At 35.1% G+C, this 16,154-nt stretch overlaps 1 protein-coding gene across 7 annotated transcripts in view; it reads left to right on the top strand.

Moving 5' to 3' along the window:
* CDK13 (cyclin dependent kinase 13) overlaps window positions 1-16,154 on the top strand; it is a 46,673-nt gene that overhangs the window by 3,341 nt on the left and 27,178 nt on the right. For 4 of the 7 annotated variants that reach the window (XM_085570453.1, XM_085570433.1, XM_085570442.1 and 1 more), the window contains exons 2-5: window positions 7,514-8,119; window positions 11,378-11,569; window positions 11,859-11,998; window positions 13,851-14,021. In XM_085570453.1, coding sequence (XP_085426579.1) covers window positions 7,514-8,119; window positions 11,378-11,569; window positions 11,859-11,998; window positions 13,851-14,021 — 1,109 coding nt within the window. The remainder of the gene's footprint in view (window positions 1-7,513; window positions 8,120-11,377; window positions 11,570-11,858; window positions 11,999-13,850; window positions 14,022-16,154) is intronic. The other 3 variants (XM_077786228.2, XM_085570448.1, XM_021546882.3) reach the window with 1 other exon arrangement.

Below are 16,154 nucleotides of genomic sequence, written 5' to 3'. Positions count from 1 at the left end.
GAAAGGTAGCAGTTTATACTTTTTTTTTAACCATTCAAAACTATGTCATACTCACTTTTTGCTTGACTCTAGTATTACAGCCAAAATGCTGAACATTTTGCTGTCCTGTTCGATAATGATACAGTGGCCTTAGACTTGATAGAATGTTACAGTTTCATGAAGGCAGCACCTGTGTTCTTCATCTTGATGATTTAAAGGCTTAATTCTGGGTTTATGTCCAAACAGCAGTGATTTTGTATGTGACTGAGTATTTTGGCCTGCAAGTCTTTTTGCTCTTTTCATTTTAGGTGTCATATATGTCTTCTCTAGTGTTATGTAAATTACCCAGTTATTTTGGTATGTAGAAAATTATTAGGAAGCAGTTCTAGTATGCTTGGAAGGCCTCTGTGTTTAATGATGATTTTTTTTAATCTAGGTGTCTGAGCTGCTTAGGGAGAAACTTCTAGTAAACAGCTAGAAGAGAAACAAGTGAAGTCAGCTTTACTGGTTTGAAGCAGCAACAGTGCATTGTTGCTGTGAGGTTTTAAGTGCAGTACTGACTTAGCTGGTTTTAGGTCATGTTTGGCTGTGGGTTCTAAGGAGAAACAAAGACACTGGATATGTGTTCCATATTTGGTGATTACTCTTTACATGGTTGACTAATTACTTTTCCCATTGTAATAGTAGGGAAAGTTTGTGATTTTGGTAAACTGATTGAGCTGTATTCACTTGTTGGACAAAACTTCTGTACTTACTGCGGTGGATCTGTATTACTCTTATTTTCTTGTAAATATATATGGGTTAATATATGGATAGGGTGTCACAACAGTTCTAAAGTAGGACATGCATATTTTCGAAATGGAAAATCTTCTAAAAGTATGAGGTATTTATTTCTCTACTGGTAAAATGACTGGATTGAATAAAAAATTCTCAACCAAACCCCATGGTTGACAAAAGAATCACACACAGTCTCTTGCTGCCTACAATTTCATGCTAAACTAGTTTCTGGAGAACTACTTTTTGTAACTTGAGTCTGGTCATATGTTATGTGATCACACATTTAAATCAGTTAGCAGTATAGATGAGTAATTGCATTTTTCCAAATTTGGATACACCTACCCGTCTGCTTAGATAAAAGTAAGTGGGTGGGGCACTACTAGCATAGTACTACTATGTGCATAGATGTTGCTTATAGGAAAGATAGAAGATGTATTTTTTTTTGGTACTAGAGTAATCTCAGTCTGTATTGGTAGCTAGTCTGTAGTAGTGAGGCTCTGCAAAATATGGGTCATTTATGTGCAAAATCACAACAAGTGTAGGGAAAACAGTAAAATACATATTCAGGTAGTAAATGGAGAATCCATGGTGCCATACACTGATTTAGAAATTACTTTCATTCCAGTAATTCTGCTACTTTGAATTTAAAGGATTAAGAGAGAGGTTGATTCCCATTCCCCCCCCCCGCCCACCCTTGATTAGTTAAAATAGATTTTTTTAAAATTAATTTTAAGCTCTATAATTTTGGTTAGTAAAACTGTATTTTGCAGAATTTAAAATGGACCACTCTAGGTTTTCACTGTTTCAAATAGCTAATTTTCCCAGTGCATATTGCTGGCCTTTGCCTTTTGCTCATGTGTCTTTCCTTTTTCCTTGTTGCTGCTGCTTCTTTCCTTATTTGAAAAAAAGAATTTAATTTGGAAAATTTAACTTCAGATGTGTTCGAACACATATTTTGAGTTTACTTGACCTTTTACTGGTTGATTTCTTTGTAGACTAAGTTCTCATATGAAAATAGAGGGTTTTAAAGTAAGTTCAAGAAACAAATGCCTAGCTGAGAGTTTTCCAGTGTGTATTGGAGACCATTTTAATGACTTACATTTAGTTTGAATCAGTAAGACAGGTTATATGATCTTCATGTACAAAGCAGCTGAGTAGGAGGTTGGTTGCAGAGCTGCATAGAATGTAACCTTGAACTAGGGGCTAGAGAAAATAAATAAAATTAGCAAATAAGGGATCAAGTAAAAGAATACTATTACTGCAATGGCTTAAAGAAATGAACTGTATGTTTGCCTGCTAGACCAACATGGAAAAGCTATACTATGAGCTAAAATGTTTTGTCAAGGTGGTTTATGTTACCAAGGGATTGTAAATGTCCTGGAAGGTCTGTTGTGAAGCCTGTTGGTTAACTTTAGGTCTCTCTTCTCAAATACACTTGCTGTGCAGGGAAGGATGGCAGTGCTAAGTGAGTAGTCACGCATTACCTGCAGGTTAAGAAAAGAACTGGGCTACAGTGGTTGTTTTAACCTCCTTTAGACTGTTAGGTTTCTTGGTTTTGCCTTCCTGTTCTCATAAATACCTTTGTGTTATGCATTGTTAAAAAGTTACTGACAAAGTCAGTTCCCTTGTTCAACTCACAGACTCTTATGTATTTCAACTACAAAATTGTTTGCACTTAGGTAACATGTAGCTGGCCATCAACAAAATGGATTAAGCTTGCTCTTAAAGCAGTTAAGAAGAAAAGAGGTTTTTAGGTTTAGAAACATGAGAAGACAACACATGATCATTTGGGTTTGTCAATAAAATGTAACATTTTTTGGTATTAAGGGGATACTGAGAGGTGACAGAAAGAAACACCTAGAAAAGGAGTATGGCAAGAAAAACTATGTAAACTGAATGAAGTGTATTCCTGGAAATCTGACTTAGGTAACCGTTTTCTTTCCTCTCTGCTTTCAAATATCAAGACACTACAAGATACATTCTCAAGCAGAAAATGGAAGAATTCCAAACAGCAGCTTAGAGTGCTAAGTGATATTATATCACTAGACTTTTTTCTTTGTTAAATTAATCGGTAAATTTTTTAGTGAGCCAGTGAAGTGCAATAAAATGTTGCCTGTCAGGAAGGAGAAACATTGGAACAGTTTTGAAACCTGTAATTCAAAACCTTTTGATCTCAAGTAGTTTTTTCTAAACTAAATATATTGTGTGAAGCAGAGAAGCAATGAGCACCTGTTTGTTTTATGAAATGCTGGGTATTATGCAAAATCAAAAAATTAAAAAGAAAGAACCATGATACCTAAACCAACTTTTTTTTCACCATCCTTGAGGGCAGTATTTTTCTTGCCTGAAAAGTGGAGTTTTGGTTTCAGGTGGCTTCCTTACTAGTGCTTTCTTCCTCTATCACTTTCTTTAAATTTGTCTCTTCTTGTATATGGTTTGTAGATAATATCTTAACTTTTTTGCTTGTTTGTTTTTCATTTTATTTTAGCTATAGCTAAAATGTAATTTCATCCATGTCCCTTTGCAGGTAGTCTGGTTGTGCATACTTATGGTCTTCAGGCACATCAGTTTTCTATTTTCTTTTTGTCATCAACCTCAATATATAAAAACACATCTATATATGGCTCAGAAAGGATTTTACATATGTCATGAAGTATGGCTGTTGTCTTCTCTGCAGGGATCTATACACTTGTGTGAAGTGAATTCAAGATTAATGGCTTAAGTGGCAAAGGTACTCTAAAATGGGGCAGAACTTCTGGGTGCAAACAGGGAGATGCATTGAAGGAAAGTTACCTTCTTAGTAACTACTTATTAATCTCTCCCCTCGTGTGTTAACAGCACATGCTGGTGCTTCAGTTTAAGAGAGTGAAATGTGGCCTTTAGGTTTCGTAAACTTCCTGATCTCTCCTTACTTCAGGAAGAGAAATTTGAATTGTGTTGTTCAATGTATTTGCTTTTTGCAGTGCAGGTCTGTGCAGTTGTAGCCATCTTTCTTTTGTTCCTTTTTACTGTGTGTTAAAAACAGGCTGCTTACTAGGTCTGAAACAGTTGGTGTCAAATGTCAGATAAGGCATTTTACAGGTATGTGTATGCATGCACCCACATTTATTAGAGACCTGCTGGAAGATTTACACTGTGTACTTCACATGCCTCTCTTGGTGTTTAGGGTCTCACTAAGTAGGCAGTGTCCTATTAACTGGCAGACACTGGCTGTTGCGTGAGTGCATTTCTGTGCTGCTGTGACTTCATCTTTTATGTCAAATGTTATGTCTGAACAGAGTGAGCTGGCTGGTTTTATTATGTATTAAGCAATATTTTTCCACTCTGAGTGCTGTATAAGCTTTTGAGGGAAAGCTTGTAAATGTGTCCATATTTTTGGGTTTGTGCCATTTTTATAGGTGAAAACTTGTACATAAGTTGTTTAGTCTTTTGGGACTTCTGAACTACAGAGATGAAAGGAAGTGATAGTTGAGTGTTTGGAAAGACTATTAGGCTTATGAAAACAGCAGGTTTTATCATTGTAACTTGAATAACTAGCACTTTGACGAATCTGCTTTTTACTTAAAATTCAGGATTTGTCAGTTTGGTTGAAAATATTAATGCTTTTGCTGCATTCTTTAGGGTCTGCCTCAGTGGTTCAGGTACAGCAAGGGATTCTTGCTAAGGTTTTTGGGATGCTAAAGGTACTATATAAAGGTAATATAATAGTTTTTTCTGACATAAATATTGAAAAGTTTTTGGAAAATTTAAACCAGTGTAGAAGTTATAATCAGTCAACATATTTCATAACTAGGCTGCTATCATTTTGATCTGCTGTTAAGGGCTGTAATAGGTACTGGGACTGAAACGTTACTATTTGTGTGCATACATATCTGCTGTCTCCCACATGAATGCGGTTCTGACATGGAAAGGCTGTGCAGTCCTCATGTGGAGTGTGAAAGCCATGATGGACAATGGTTAGGTTTGGTTTTTTTTCAGCTGAGCTTGCATAAATTCATGTTCATGTCCCAGACTCTTTTGATTAGTATTGGTACAGACATCAATCCACTGTCAAGTCTTATTTGTTTTTGAAGTACAGATGTTTAGGTTATTTGTGCCCTGTGTTTTCAAAACTGCCTCTTCCTCACTGAGTTGTGGTAGCTGAATCAGATGATGAAATTAGTTGTCACTGATTTGAGCAGATTTTTTCATTTTATCCTTAGCAGTGAGCTAAATGCACCTGTTTTATTTTGCGCCAAAGTGGAACAGAGGCAGCCTTAGAGTCAGGCACGATGTCTCACCAACTGTGTTGTTTTAAGCTGCTACTTCTCTTTTCTAGTGCATGTGAAATTATGTCTGTATTTGTTAGTTATGTGATTACTTTCTTTGTTAGGTATCAATCAAAATTAACAAGAAACCCCCGTATCATACTTACGAAAGAAACAGGGCTCATTTTGAGAGGTTTAGGGCATGTTTTAAATTTAGTACAGATTGTTATGATGTACTTGGGATGAAGGTTATGTTCTACAGGTAATTGGAGCGAGTCAGTTTGAAATAGCTGATTTATAAACAAGATGTGCAAGGAAATTTTTTCCAAGACAGGTCAGTGACATCCTTGCAAATGATGCACCATTTATAGAAGTCAGTTTAGGACTAATGGGGACTATTAGCTTGTGCTTGATGCTGGAGAAATGCAATGATACTGGTTCTGGGGCGGGTGCAGATCTAAAGCAGTAACAACACTGTTTGAGATCCTCAGTAATTCTGCTCCAGAAGTGAGACAGCCATGTGAGAACAGCTCTGGTCTAGCATTTGAAGTGTGTATTTTCTAGATTTTTCTTTCTTTTTCTTCCTTCTACATTGTTTAAACTCTTTATGATGGAACTTGGTACTTTTTTAGTTTTACTCCTGTTTGGTCAAACCTCTAGAAATATTCTGTGAGATTTAGTACTTAGATCTTCAAAATAATGAGAAAAATTACTTCAGCAACAGGATTAATAATGGAGAAGAGAATTTTCAATTGAATTTTTGTGCCCAATATTATGATTTTATTTGGTGTTTATTAGACATGAACATCAATTATCTCTTTACTGAGTAAACCAAACATTAGATTTTGGTTGAAAAATGTTAGAATTGTGAGGCTTCTTTCAATTACAGTGTAAAAAACTTTTAGGATTATTATTATTATTATTGCTGTCCATTATTGTTACCTTGCTGTGCCAGAAAATCCTATAAAACATGCTTTCTGGCGTATTATTGAACTGTGCTAGTTTCCAAGAGTTATCTTCATCTGAGATTTGATTTTTTTTTTTCTTTCATGAATCTAGCCATTTGGATCCATTTCATCTGTAGAATTTTGAAGCTTGTGCTGTACTATATAGTGTGCATACACATTGTTTCAGTCACTTTTTGATTTATCTGAGTGACTTTTTATTGGGTAAGAGTTCCTGCATTATAAAAGGAAGAAGAGTGTAAATATAGAAATTAGTCAATATTGCACACAAAAGAAACATTATTGTACTTGATTAAATATTTGTTCAGTTGAAGCATTGAGATATAATTTTGTGTGTTGATAATTAAAACTGGATTTACTGAATAGTCAGTAAAATTAAATTTGGTATGGGATGGGTAGTCCGGATCATAGATAGTAGTTGGCATTCTTTTTGTTTATTTATTGGGCTACTTTTTTTTTGTTGGTTTGGTCTGGGTTTTTTGTTTCCTTTTGTTTTAGCAACCTCCATACACTGTGTACTATCTTTTGAACTCTGAAATTCTTGTATTTTCAGGGAGGCCTATTTTTGCTATTGCTTGATACTTTTTTATTTGTCCAGCTAATGGATACTGGGTGTTTTTAATCCTGAATATGCTTTTTCCTCCAAATGATAAGCAAAACAAATTTCTATCAAACTTTAATCAAGAAAATACTTGTCAATCTGATGAATTTCCTTATTATTCTTGGTATGGTAAAATGGATTAAACCCCCTAAATTTAATTTAATTTCTTTTATAACATTGCTATGTGGTTGCTTTGATTTTTTTTTTTTCCTTCTTTCTATTAGTGTCTGCATTCAGATGTAGTTATAGCATAGGCCCGTTTGTGGGTTATGTTTGCTTGTCAATAACTGTAACAAATGTTGGGTACTTGGGCTTTTGGGAGCAGGGGAGGTTGTTTGCTTTGATTCTTTTTGAAGTTGTACAATTAGATTTCAAAAAAGGAAAGCTGTCTTTCAGTTGGCTACATTGCAGGCTTTAGTATTCCATATTTTTCCTAAGTTAACTTAATGATATTTATGGAACTGAAAATTCAGACATTGCTACAATTAAAAACAGTGTTTAGATTTCTCATGTCCTCTGTAATTTTAATTTCATTTTGGTGAATTCTGACTATGTAGTCAATTGAATTTTTCTCAAGTACTGTGTATACTAATAGTGCTTGTACAAGTTGTGTATATTAAGATTTTCTTTAAGGAAAAAAATATCTCAAGTAGTGAGAAAAGCAGAACATTTTTTGCCTTATATAAGTATTGTATTTTGCAGTTCTGCGAGATGAGAAACTACATATAAGGGTTTTAATGTTTTCTAACAAGAAAGTGTAAAATCTTCATTGATTAACTATTGAAATTTATTTTTTGTCTTTCTTATTTCACAGACTTCTGTTTATTCAATGAGCATGGTGATAATAATTGATTTTAAAAATGTAATTTGTCAGAAAAGTAGATGTGCTGGAAAAGCAACTAGACTTAATTTTACCTGGGTAAATCTTTACTTTTTTGAAACAGGAGATCAGCAAAATCTCGAAGCAGAAGCCCATATTCATCAAGGCACTCCAGGTCTCGTAGCAGACACAGATTGTCTAGATCCAGAAGTCGTCATTCAAGTATTTCTCCTAGTACATTGACTCTGAAGAGTAGCCTGGCTGCTGAGCTGAACAAAAACAAAAAAGCAAGAGCTGCCGAGGCAGCCAAAGCTAGTGCGAAAGCTTCCAATACTTCAACACCTACTAAGGGAAGCACTGATACTGCTGCAAGTGCACCTCAAGTGAATAATGTTAAGGACCTGAAGAAAATCAAAACTGAGCATACACCTTCTCCTACCAGCAGTGCAAATCTGAAAAATGACAAGGCAAAAGCAAAGGTCTCGCTTCCTGAAACAAAAGCAGAAAATAATTTAATTGCAGACAAAATTACGAAACAGAAGCCTGCAGCAGTAAAAGAGAATAAAGTGACTGTTGTGAAGCAGCAACCGGTCCCTGTAAAAGAGAAAAGCAAACCAAGTACACCAAGTGTAGTAGCCAAGGAGAAGGATCGAATTGTTGCACTACCGACCTCCACACTACCACCCTTGCCTTTGCCTCCCACGCTGCCTGAAGATAAAGAAACTGATAGGTGAGTTGTGACAGAGATTTGCTTTTGGGATTGTTTGTTCCTTTTTATAATGGTTGTTGTTATTTCCTTTGGAAAATAAATATAAAACTATATGCCGGGTCAGGCTAATGCATTTTTTAATTTGTTCTTGCTCTTCAGTCTTGTTTGACTGGTGACTGTTAGTGAACTGGAGGAATTTGATCTTAAAAGTAATTTTAGTTACTGAAAAAAGAAGAGTTTGGTCTAAGAAGAAGCTTTCTATAAAAAGTCTACTAAAGAAATATTTTAAAAGTTGCTGGTAATAATAGGTTTGGTATGAATTAAAGGATGTATTCAAGGATTCAATATTTCAAGTTTGGTGTGAACATACACATACTTCTGGGGAAAAGTTGAATTCAGTAGCAATATGAGAAAATTATTTAACTGGGGTTTGAAGAAAAGATTCTCTTCTCTTTGAAAGGCAATTGTTTTATAGCTGGGTGTTATTTTAGTGTAATTTATTTCAAAGATCAGTATTATTTTGAGTATGTGTAATGGAACTGAAGTTCATGGCTTGTCATTTGTATTAATTTTGAAGTGTAAAAATAGGTCTGTAGTGAAAAAATGAATTTCTATGTTCAAATGTCATCTGAATTTAGACTATGTTAAGTCTGTTTTTAGTCCTAACAGAGAATCTTTGCTATGATTGGTGGTTTTGTGGGTTTTTTGTTTTGTTTGTTTTGTTTGGGTTTTTTGCTTTTTTTGTGTTTTTTTTTGTGTTTTTTTTTTTTTTTTTTTTTTTTTTTTGTTTGTTTTGTTTTGTTTTGTTTTGCTGAATGTGCTACCTGCCTCTCACATGCATGCAGGAAATCACAAGTAAGCCAGAAATTTTTAGCTAAAGATATTTCTCTTGTGTTTGCTAGTTATTTAAGTATGTATTAAACATTAAAGGTGCATAGAAGCCTTGGGAGATAAATGCAACCTAACATAGTATTAGACAGTTATATATTATTTTTTGGTTGTAAGATAGAAATAGTTTCTTACCCTTCAGCATTAAACTACAGCAAATGTAATAATGGTGTAGTGAATGTATGATTGTATTTACATTTGTGACAAAGCTATCCTCTCCAGGTAAATGAGAATCCTGATCCTGTGAGCAAGATTTACTGTTTTGACTAAAACCTAATCTATGTTGTTTAACTAAATATGACTGGCATTGCAATATCAATTGAAACAAAATGAAATGAGATTTCATATTGAAGCTGGATGATTGCTTCTGATATTATTATTATTGTTATATTTTAATGGCTCACCTGTTTTAAGTTAGCTAAACTGAGGGATTAAGCTACAATTAAGCACGGGTTCTTTCAGCAGTGGACTCATTCTCCTTTCAAAACCAAAGGCTTACTGCTTGCAAACAGCTGCATTAGAAAGATTAATGAGAAGTAATGGAATGTCGTTTATGCTTTATTTTTGCCTATAGGATGTTATAAACTTTGAATCAGAAATTATAAGTCATGATAAAGCTTAAGTAATCAAAGGAAGAAGATCAATGTTTTTTAATGGCAGAGGAGGGCAAAGGTATTCACCTTGAGCTCAGAGTTACTGTGGGGAACTTGTGTCAACAAAGAAAGTTTGAGCTCACTGCTATGTAGAACTGTCTGGTTCCTTCAGAAAGAATCTCATAAACCCACAAATAAGCGACCTAAGGGAACATCAGTGTTGCAACCCCACAGTGCAGGTTAGCTGAAAAGGAAAATTGCCCTGGTCATCAATAATGTGTGATTCAGCAGACCTGAAAAAAAAGCTGCTCTTGGCTGCCTCTATTTACATATGCCACTTCTAAAATCTGTGTCAGAACGTTTCATTTGTTAGGCATTCACTCATATTGAAAATTTTGGGGAAAAATTATGAGAGAAATACTAATATATAAACTTTAAAATTAGAGCTTTTTAGTGCCATGACAGTTACATGCACTGCACTAAGGTGGTTTATTCTTTATAGCACGTTAACCATTATGTTTGTGTTGAGGGCAGTCTATGCTTCCTTGTGATGCTTCTTTAAAATACGGCACTGACAGTTTAGTAAGTGGTAGAAGACATAAAATGTTCAGTTTTCAGAGAAGCCTAGACATATGCAAAACACCAGAATGCTGTATTTGCATATATAAGGACTACTCATTGCAAGAAAAGTAAGAAAAAATGTATGCATTCTGTTATGTGAGTTGGCAATATATTTCCATTTAGAGACGTTCCTGCTTTATCTGTGAAATTAAGCAGGCAAGAACTTGTAGAAAAACCATCACAGAGAAGGATGAATAGTGCGATCTGGTAAATGCAGCTAATTTGGAAAATGTTCCTTCAAAGCATGACTTAAGTTTTATTGATACAATGATGGGAATGAAAAGAGTGAATATTGTGTGAGTGTCCTGTAGGAGAGAAATTATGTGATTATGTAATTATGTAAACTTTAGAGATGGTAATGGCTTTAAAATTACTGGATATGCAATAGCTGGACAAATCTAGCTAAACTAAAAAGTCCTGATAAAATTGAGCTATGTACTTGAGAAAAGAAATCCTGCAGCAGTTATGATTCCCCATTGGAATGGTAAGAGCATTTCTCAGATCATTGTGTAATTAAATGATGCTGTACATGTGTTCAGGGATTTTTCTCAAGACAGAGATGACCAGTATCTGTTATCTAATTATGGCAGGTTAAAAATCAGTCAGATGTCAGTAACCCATGTCAGAAAATCATTGTCATTTTTTCATCTGATTTTTTTTCCCATTTGATATGCATGCTGGTAACTAGAAATGTGTTGAATCTGGAGTGTTTCAGCAGATGTATGCAATTAACATTTGTAAATGAGGTGATGTGGACAGTCTTGTGATGCCCGGCAATGTTAATGTAAGCATGAAGCTCATTAGCTCTGATGACCAATTGTAGAGGGAGCTGAGTTAGTCAGATCTTCAGCACTTAAGCTCTAAATACTTTTAATAGTCTTGGCCATAAGCCTGAAAGAAGAAACTTACGTGGCAGAAGTCTGGCCTGGTAAGGCTTCTTATGTCATCTTACTTCAGCTTTCACCAGAAACATCTGATTTCACAGTTCTCTAGAATTGTGGTTGTTAACTGTGCATCTTCCAAAGAGCCATTTATGAGTCATTTATCCAAGTCCTGCAAATTTTAAAAGCAGAGATTTCAAGTGTTGGTGCATTGACAGTCTAGAATATATATATTTTTTTTAAATTCCAATAAGTTTTGCTTTTATGTTAATATTCTGCTATCTTCAACTTACTAGCAAAATGATGGGTTTTTTTAATAGTTTGAGAGAAAATCTTTCAGTGAAGTCGGTTAAAGAAACAGAGAAGAAACTTCGCCACCTGCTTGCAGACTTGCCACTTCCACCTGAGTTGCCTGGAGGAGCTGAGGTACCCAAAAGTCCTGAAGAAAAGAAACCAGCAGTTCAGTTACATACCAAGAGAAGACCAAAGTATGTTTATTAAACTTTTTTAACAACTTATCAAGCAACTAGAAATAATAATAGTTTCTTTAAAATATGTTCTTGTCAAAAGTTCTGCTTTTTGACATTTTCAATATTAATTATATATTAATATTTAATTAATCAAATATTATTGACTCAAACTGCATGGTTTATTGCTATTTAATGGTAATAAGACAGTTAACTGGTAATGTTGCAAATACTGTTGAGGGTGTCTTCAAAGCTAAGGCAGTGTCGAGATATACTAGCTATATTCTTAAAAATATTTGTTGCTTTTTAGAATATGTGGACCACGACACGGTGAAACGAAAGAAAAAGAAATAGACTGGGGAAAGCGTTGTGTGGATAAATTTGATATCATTGGTATTATTGGTGAAGGCACTTACGGGCAAGTTTACAAAGCCAGAGATAAAGATACAGGTAAGTTCAAAAAAGGTGAATATAATACTACAATTTTAAATGAACAGGATGGTTTTGGATTTTGTTTTATATTGAGTAAAACTTGTGGTATTCTGCTCTCTTACATTTGGAAGTTTTTTAGTTGTTGGTGTGTTCAGTTTTAAGTTTAGCATTTGTCTAAATCAGAAATTATTGTTCGCTGTAATGGAAAATCGTTTCTCTGTAAAGCTGTGGCTGAAATGAATCTGAGTAGTCCTAAATTCTGATTCTTATTTTTTTGAGTTTTGCTGGTCTGTATAAAGTTGAACTAGTAAAGAAGAGAGGCTAAATATCCTGGGGAAACTAAATGTCAACATAGACAGGTTGGCAATGAAGTTTGTAAGAGGATGGTCATGATTGTTTGTACTCTAGTAGTCACTAGTTCATAGTAGGAAGAGAATCTGCTTCTGTGCAACATAGCTGTGAAGAATTGCACATGGAATATTCTTGCAATATAGCTGACTTTACAATAGTGACATTATTTTTTAATTTCATGTTAAACTATTGCTGAAATGAGCAAGCTGTCCTCAGTAGGATACATAATATTGTCACTACTTCTAAATAGATTATCCAAATTTCTTATATGCTATATGCTGTGTGATTGTTTTGTGATTAGTTAGTAGTTCTTTCCATGATTGCTTACTCTTCTGGCTTATTTGTGCATGCTGGACCATTTTCTATTTCAGCAGTAATTGAATCCCATAGGAGCGCATACCAGCCTCAGTTCCTTCTTTCTGATCGCCAGAGGAATAAGCAGTGTGATTATAATTATAATAATTATTTATTCTTCACCTGTCCTTGTCTTGTTTGCAAACTTTAGTTCTAGTTGAACTGTCACAGATTTTGCTTCTACCTTGAGCACCTTTACAAATCATTGTAGGATCTCCTGAGATACCTTTCTTTGCATATTTGCGTTTTAATTCTGTCATAACCATATTGCCTTTTTGGCAAACCTCAGGTGCGTCACACTCATCTCTTAACCTCCCCTCCCATAGAAGTTGTTGCTTTCTGCATTGAAGGCATCCGTACAGATACAGCAAGCAAATCTGTTAGCTTGGGATTCAAATCCCATGTGGAGAGTGGCATTATGGCCTTTGAGGTAATCTTACAAGAAGCTGTATAATGGGCTTTCAGAGCAAGTGGATGTGGTGTCATGCTGGAATATGATTGTGAGTTTGTAGTGTAAGTTAATGTAGGGTGTAAGTACTTTTTAGAAGTAACAAAGATATCTGGGCTATCAGTAAACTTCCTAGACACAGAAATAAACTTTCAAGAGCAAAATGATTGAACTAGCATGTATGGTCTGTAGATATCCTCCATCATGAGTAGATCATGCTCCTGCCATTTTGTAGACTCCAGTTTGATCCAGCCCACCCTGCAGTAAAATCTCCTCACTGTAAAAATGGCAGTGCCACTTGTGCTTGTAGAAAGTATACTGATGAATCTGAGGACTCTTGTCATCTGCCTCATATCTTGAGCTGCATAGTATTTCTGGCTAGATACGTGCATTCTGACCAGTGGTAATGTAGTATTAAGAAATCCAGAGCTGTCACAGGCCTCTGTCTCCAAAGCTGCTACCACTCTTTACTGGTAGACATGGTGTGGAATTTTGGGATATTTGAGTGAGTTGTGCAGGAAGAAGGAGGATAGCCCTTATAGTGTGTGTAGCTGAAAATTCTCATTTGTAGTTCTACTTCTGTATGTGATGCTGATTTCTGTTCAGCATGGTGCTTGGTGCAAGCATCGGGGTTTTGAAAAAGAAACATACGAATCAATACTAAATCCCATGGTTTGGTTGCTAATGTTAATGGATTTTATTTAAATTTTCTCTTAGGGGAGATGGTAGCACTGAAGAAAGTACGACTGGATAATGAAAAGGAAGGGTTTCCAATTACAGCTATTCGAGAGATTAAGATTCTTCGACAGCTTAATCATCAAAGCATTATCAACATGAAGGAAATAGTGACGGATAAGGAAGATGCTTTAGACTTCAAGAAGGACAAAGGTATGTATGCTAACAGGGGTTGCTCTTTCTGGACCTGTTAATGTGGTAGTCTGCTATGCTGGATTTGAAGTTGTGCTTCATTAAAAATTATTGTGATGACAATACTGCAAATTGTGATGCTTGATGAAGGATTTTAATTTTGATTTAAATACTATAAGATGTTGTTTACTTAACTCAGCTATGCATTTTGCTTATAGAAACGTTTTCTGCCAGTATTTTGTGGGATAAAAAAAAAAATGTGTTGCTTGATTGTGGTTTTGCTCTATAGGAGCAGATGTTTGACTCATTGACACTCAGATTAGGAGTCAAATGTATTGACTTAATTGTGAGCTTTTTTCAACCTTTTAGTTTTTAGTACTTTCTTATACCATTTTGAGTATAATAGACTGAATGTTGAAGAGATGTTTTTCATTTTAGGCCTTGTTTTATATGAATTGTTCTTCAGTTACTTTTTTGATGATTAGGCGCATGTGTTTTGTGGGCTAGAAGAAGGGTAAATAAAAAGTATGAAAAGCAAGACTTGTGTAGTGGCAGTGGTTTTCCCCAAAGAGAAGGCATGCAGACTTTTAGTTCCTTCAGTTTTAAGTGTGTCTTGTTTGAATTGCTTCAACCTCCTTAGTCTAGACATTCAAGCAGAGTGAAAATCATGCAGTGTTGTTGCTTGGTACTTCTTATATTAGAGTGGTATTTTGCCTGAAGGCATTTCATTTTACGTTTAAGTGTTACAAACCTATCATTTTGGAGGTATTTTAGTGTCCTGTGGGCAATTTGTTACATAGTTTGGCTTAGGAAAGTGTTTGGAATGTGGTACCTGTCCTTCTTCCCTGCTCTCCCTACCTGAGTCTCTATACAGCATGGCCAGCAGCAGTGCTGGTAGAAAATGCTGTATGTACTGCATGGACAGCTGAAACATCAGGTGATGTGATCATTCAGAAGGTAGATTTGAAGCAGGAATTTCTTTGGATTTTTTTCCTAGCATCTTTGGAAAGTATAATACCTTGAAGCATTTACAGCACTGCCATGCTTAAAAGTGGGAAGCATCTAGCAAGAGTTTCTTGAGAGTTGTGCAGGTTCAGTGGTCAGGCCTCACTCAAAATTCGGACAGTCTGCAACAGCCAGTTTAGTCTTTGTATATGAATCTTGCGCTAAGTTTTAATTAGGTGTAACCTACTTGGTAATGAGACCACACTGAGTCTTGACTTAATATGTAGTGACTCATTAATGAATTTTCTTTTGTCTGTTTAGTCTCCTGTTTAGAATTGAATAGTATTTTTTTTTGTACTTCAAACTGTGTCCCATTAACTTCAAATAGGATTTTTTTGTCCAAGTCTGTATTTGTGCTTTTGATATTACTTCTGATTTAATTTCTTGTTCTTTTTCAACAGCATATTAAAACAAATATATTTTCTGAAAATTTACAAGGGCACGAGTTTCTCTGGAGAAGAATTCTGTTCTGTTTTGCTGGAATAGAATTAATTTCTGATAGTTGAGTAAGTTCTGATAGTTTCTGGAAAACTAACAGATAATGAGACTGCTGTTACAACTTCTCTATGAAAAAATGGAAGTTGTGGTTTTTTTTTCAGGCACTTGTATTCCGTATTTCTCTAATGAGTAGTTCATTGTGAGATAGGGATTTATAGCTGAGTTGTGGCCAAATTGTAGTCTGCAGGGAATGAATGCAAGTGGGAGGAAGTTTGGTCATTTTCACAGTAAAGTGCTGCAAATGCAAAAACAGTCTGCATAACAAGGAACCATTAGGAAAGTGGTAGTGATATCTTACAACAGGCAGAGGTTACAGTAAAGCAGGGTATTTTGCCTGTATGGTGAACATGTTTATGCTTAATGTATGTTACATGTTTACCATAGCTTTGAAATATGACTTGGAAAACCCTGCTGATACCTCACTTAGAAGAGTAGGGAATAAGAATGTTTTTGCTATCACGTGTTTGTCTAGTTATTATAAGTGAAGTTAATTTTGTTTCTAAGGCTGTGTATCATATCCTAACATAGTACTCATCTGCTTTTTCACTTAAGGCAGGATGGTTTTTTTTTTTTTTTTTGGTTGGATCTCAGTAGTTTAATATACAGTACATTCAGTTTTCTGACAATAATGTAAGAGTTGGACCCACTTTA

Source organism: Lonchura striata, chromosome 2, assembly GCF_050655825.1.
Source record: "Lonchura striata isolate lonStrDom1 chromosome 2, ASM5065582v1, whole genome shotgun sequence".
Taxonomy (NCBI): Eukaryota; Metazoa; Chordata; class Aves; order Passeriformes; family Estrildidae; genus Lonchura; species Lonchura striata.
This window is presented reverse-complemented; position numbering and strand designations above follow the sequence as displayed.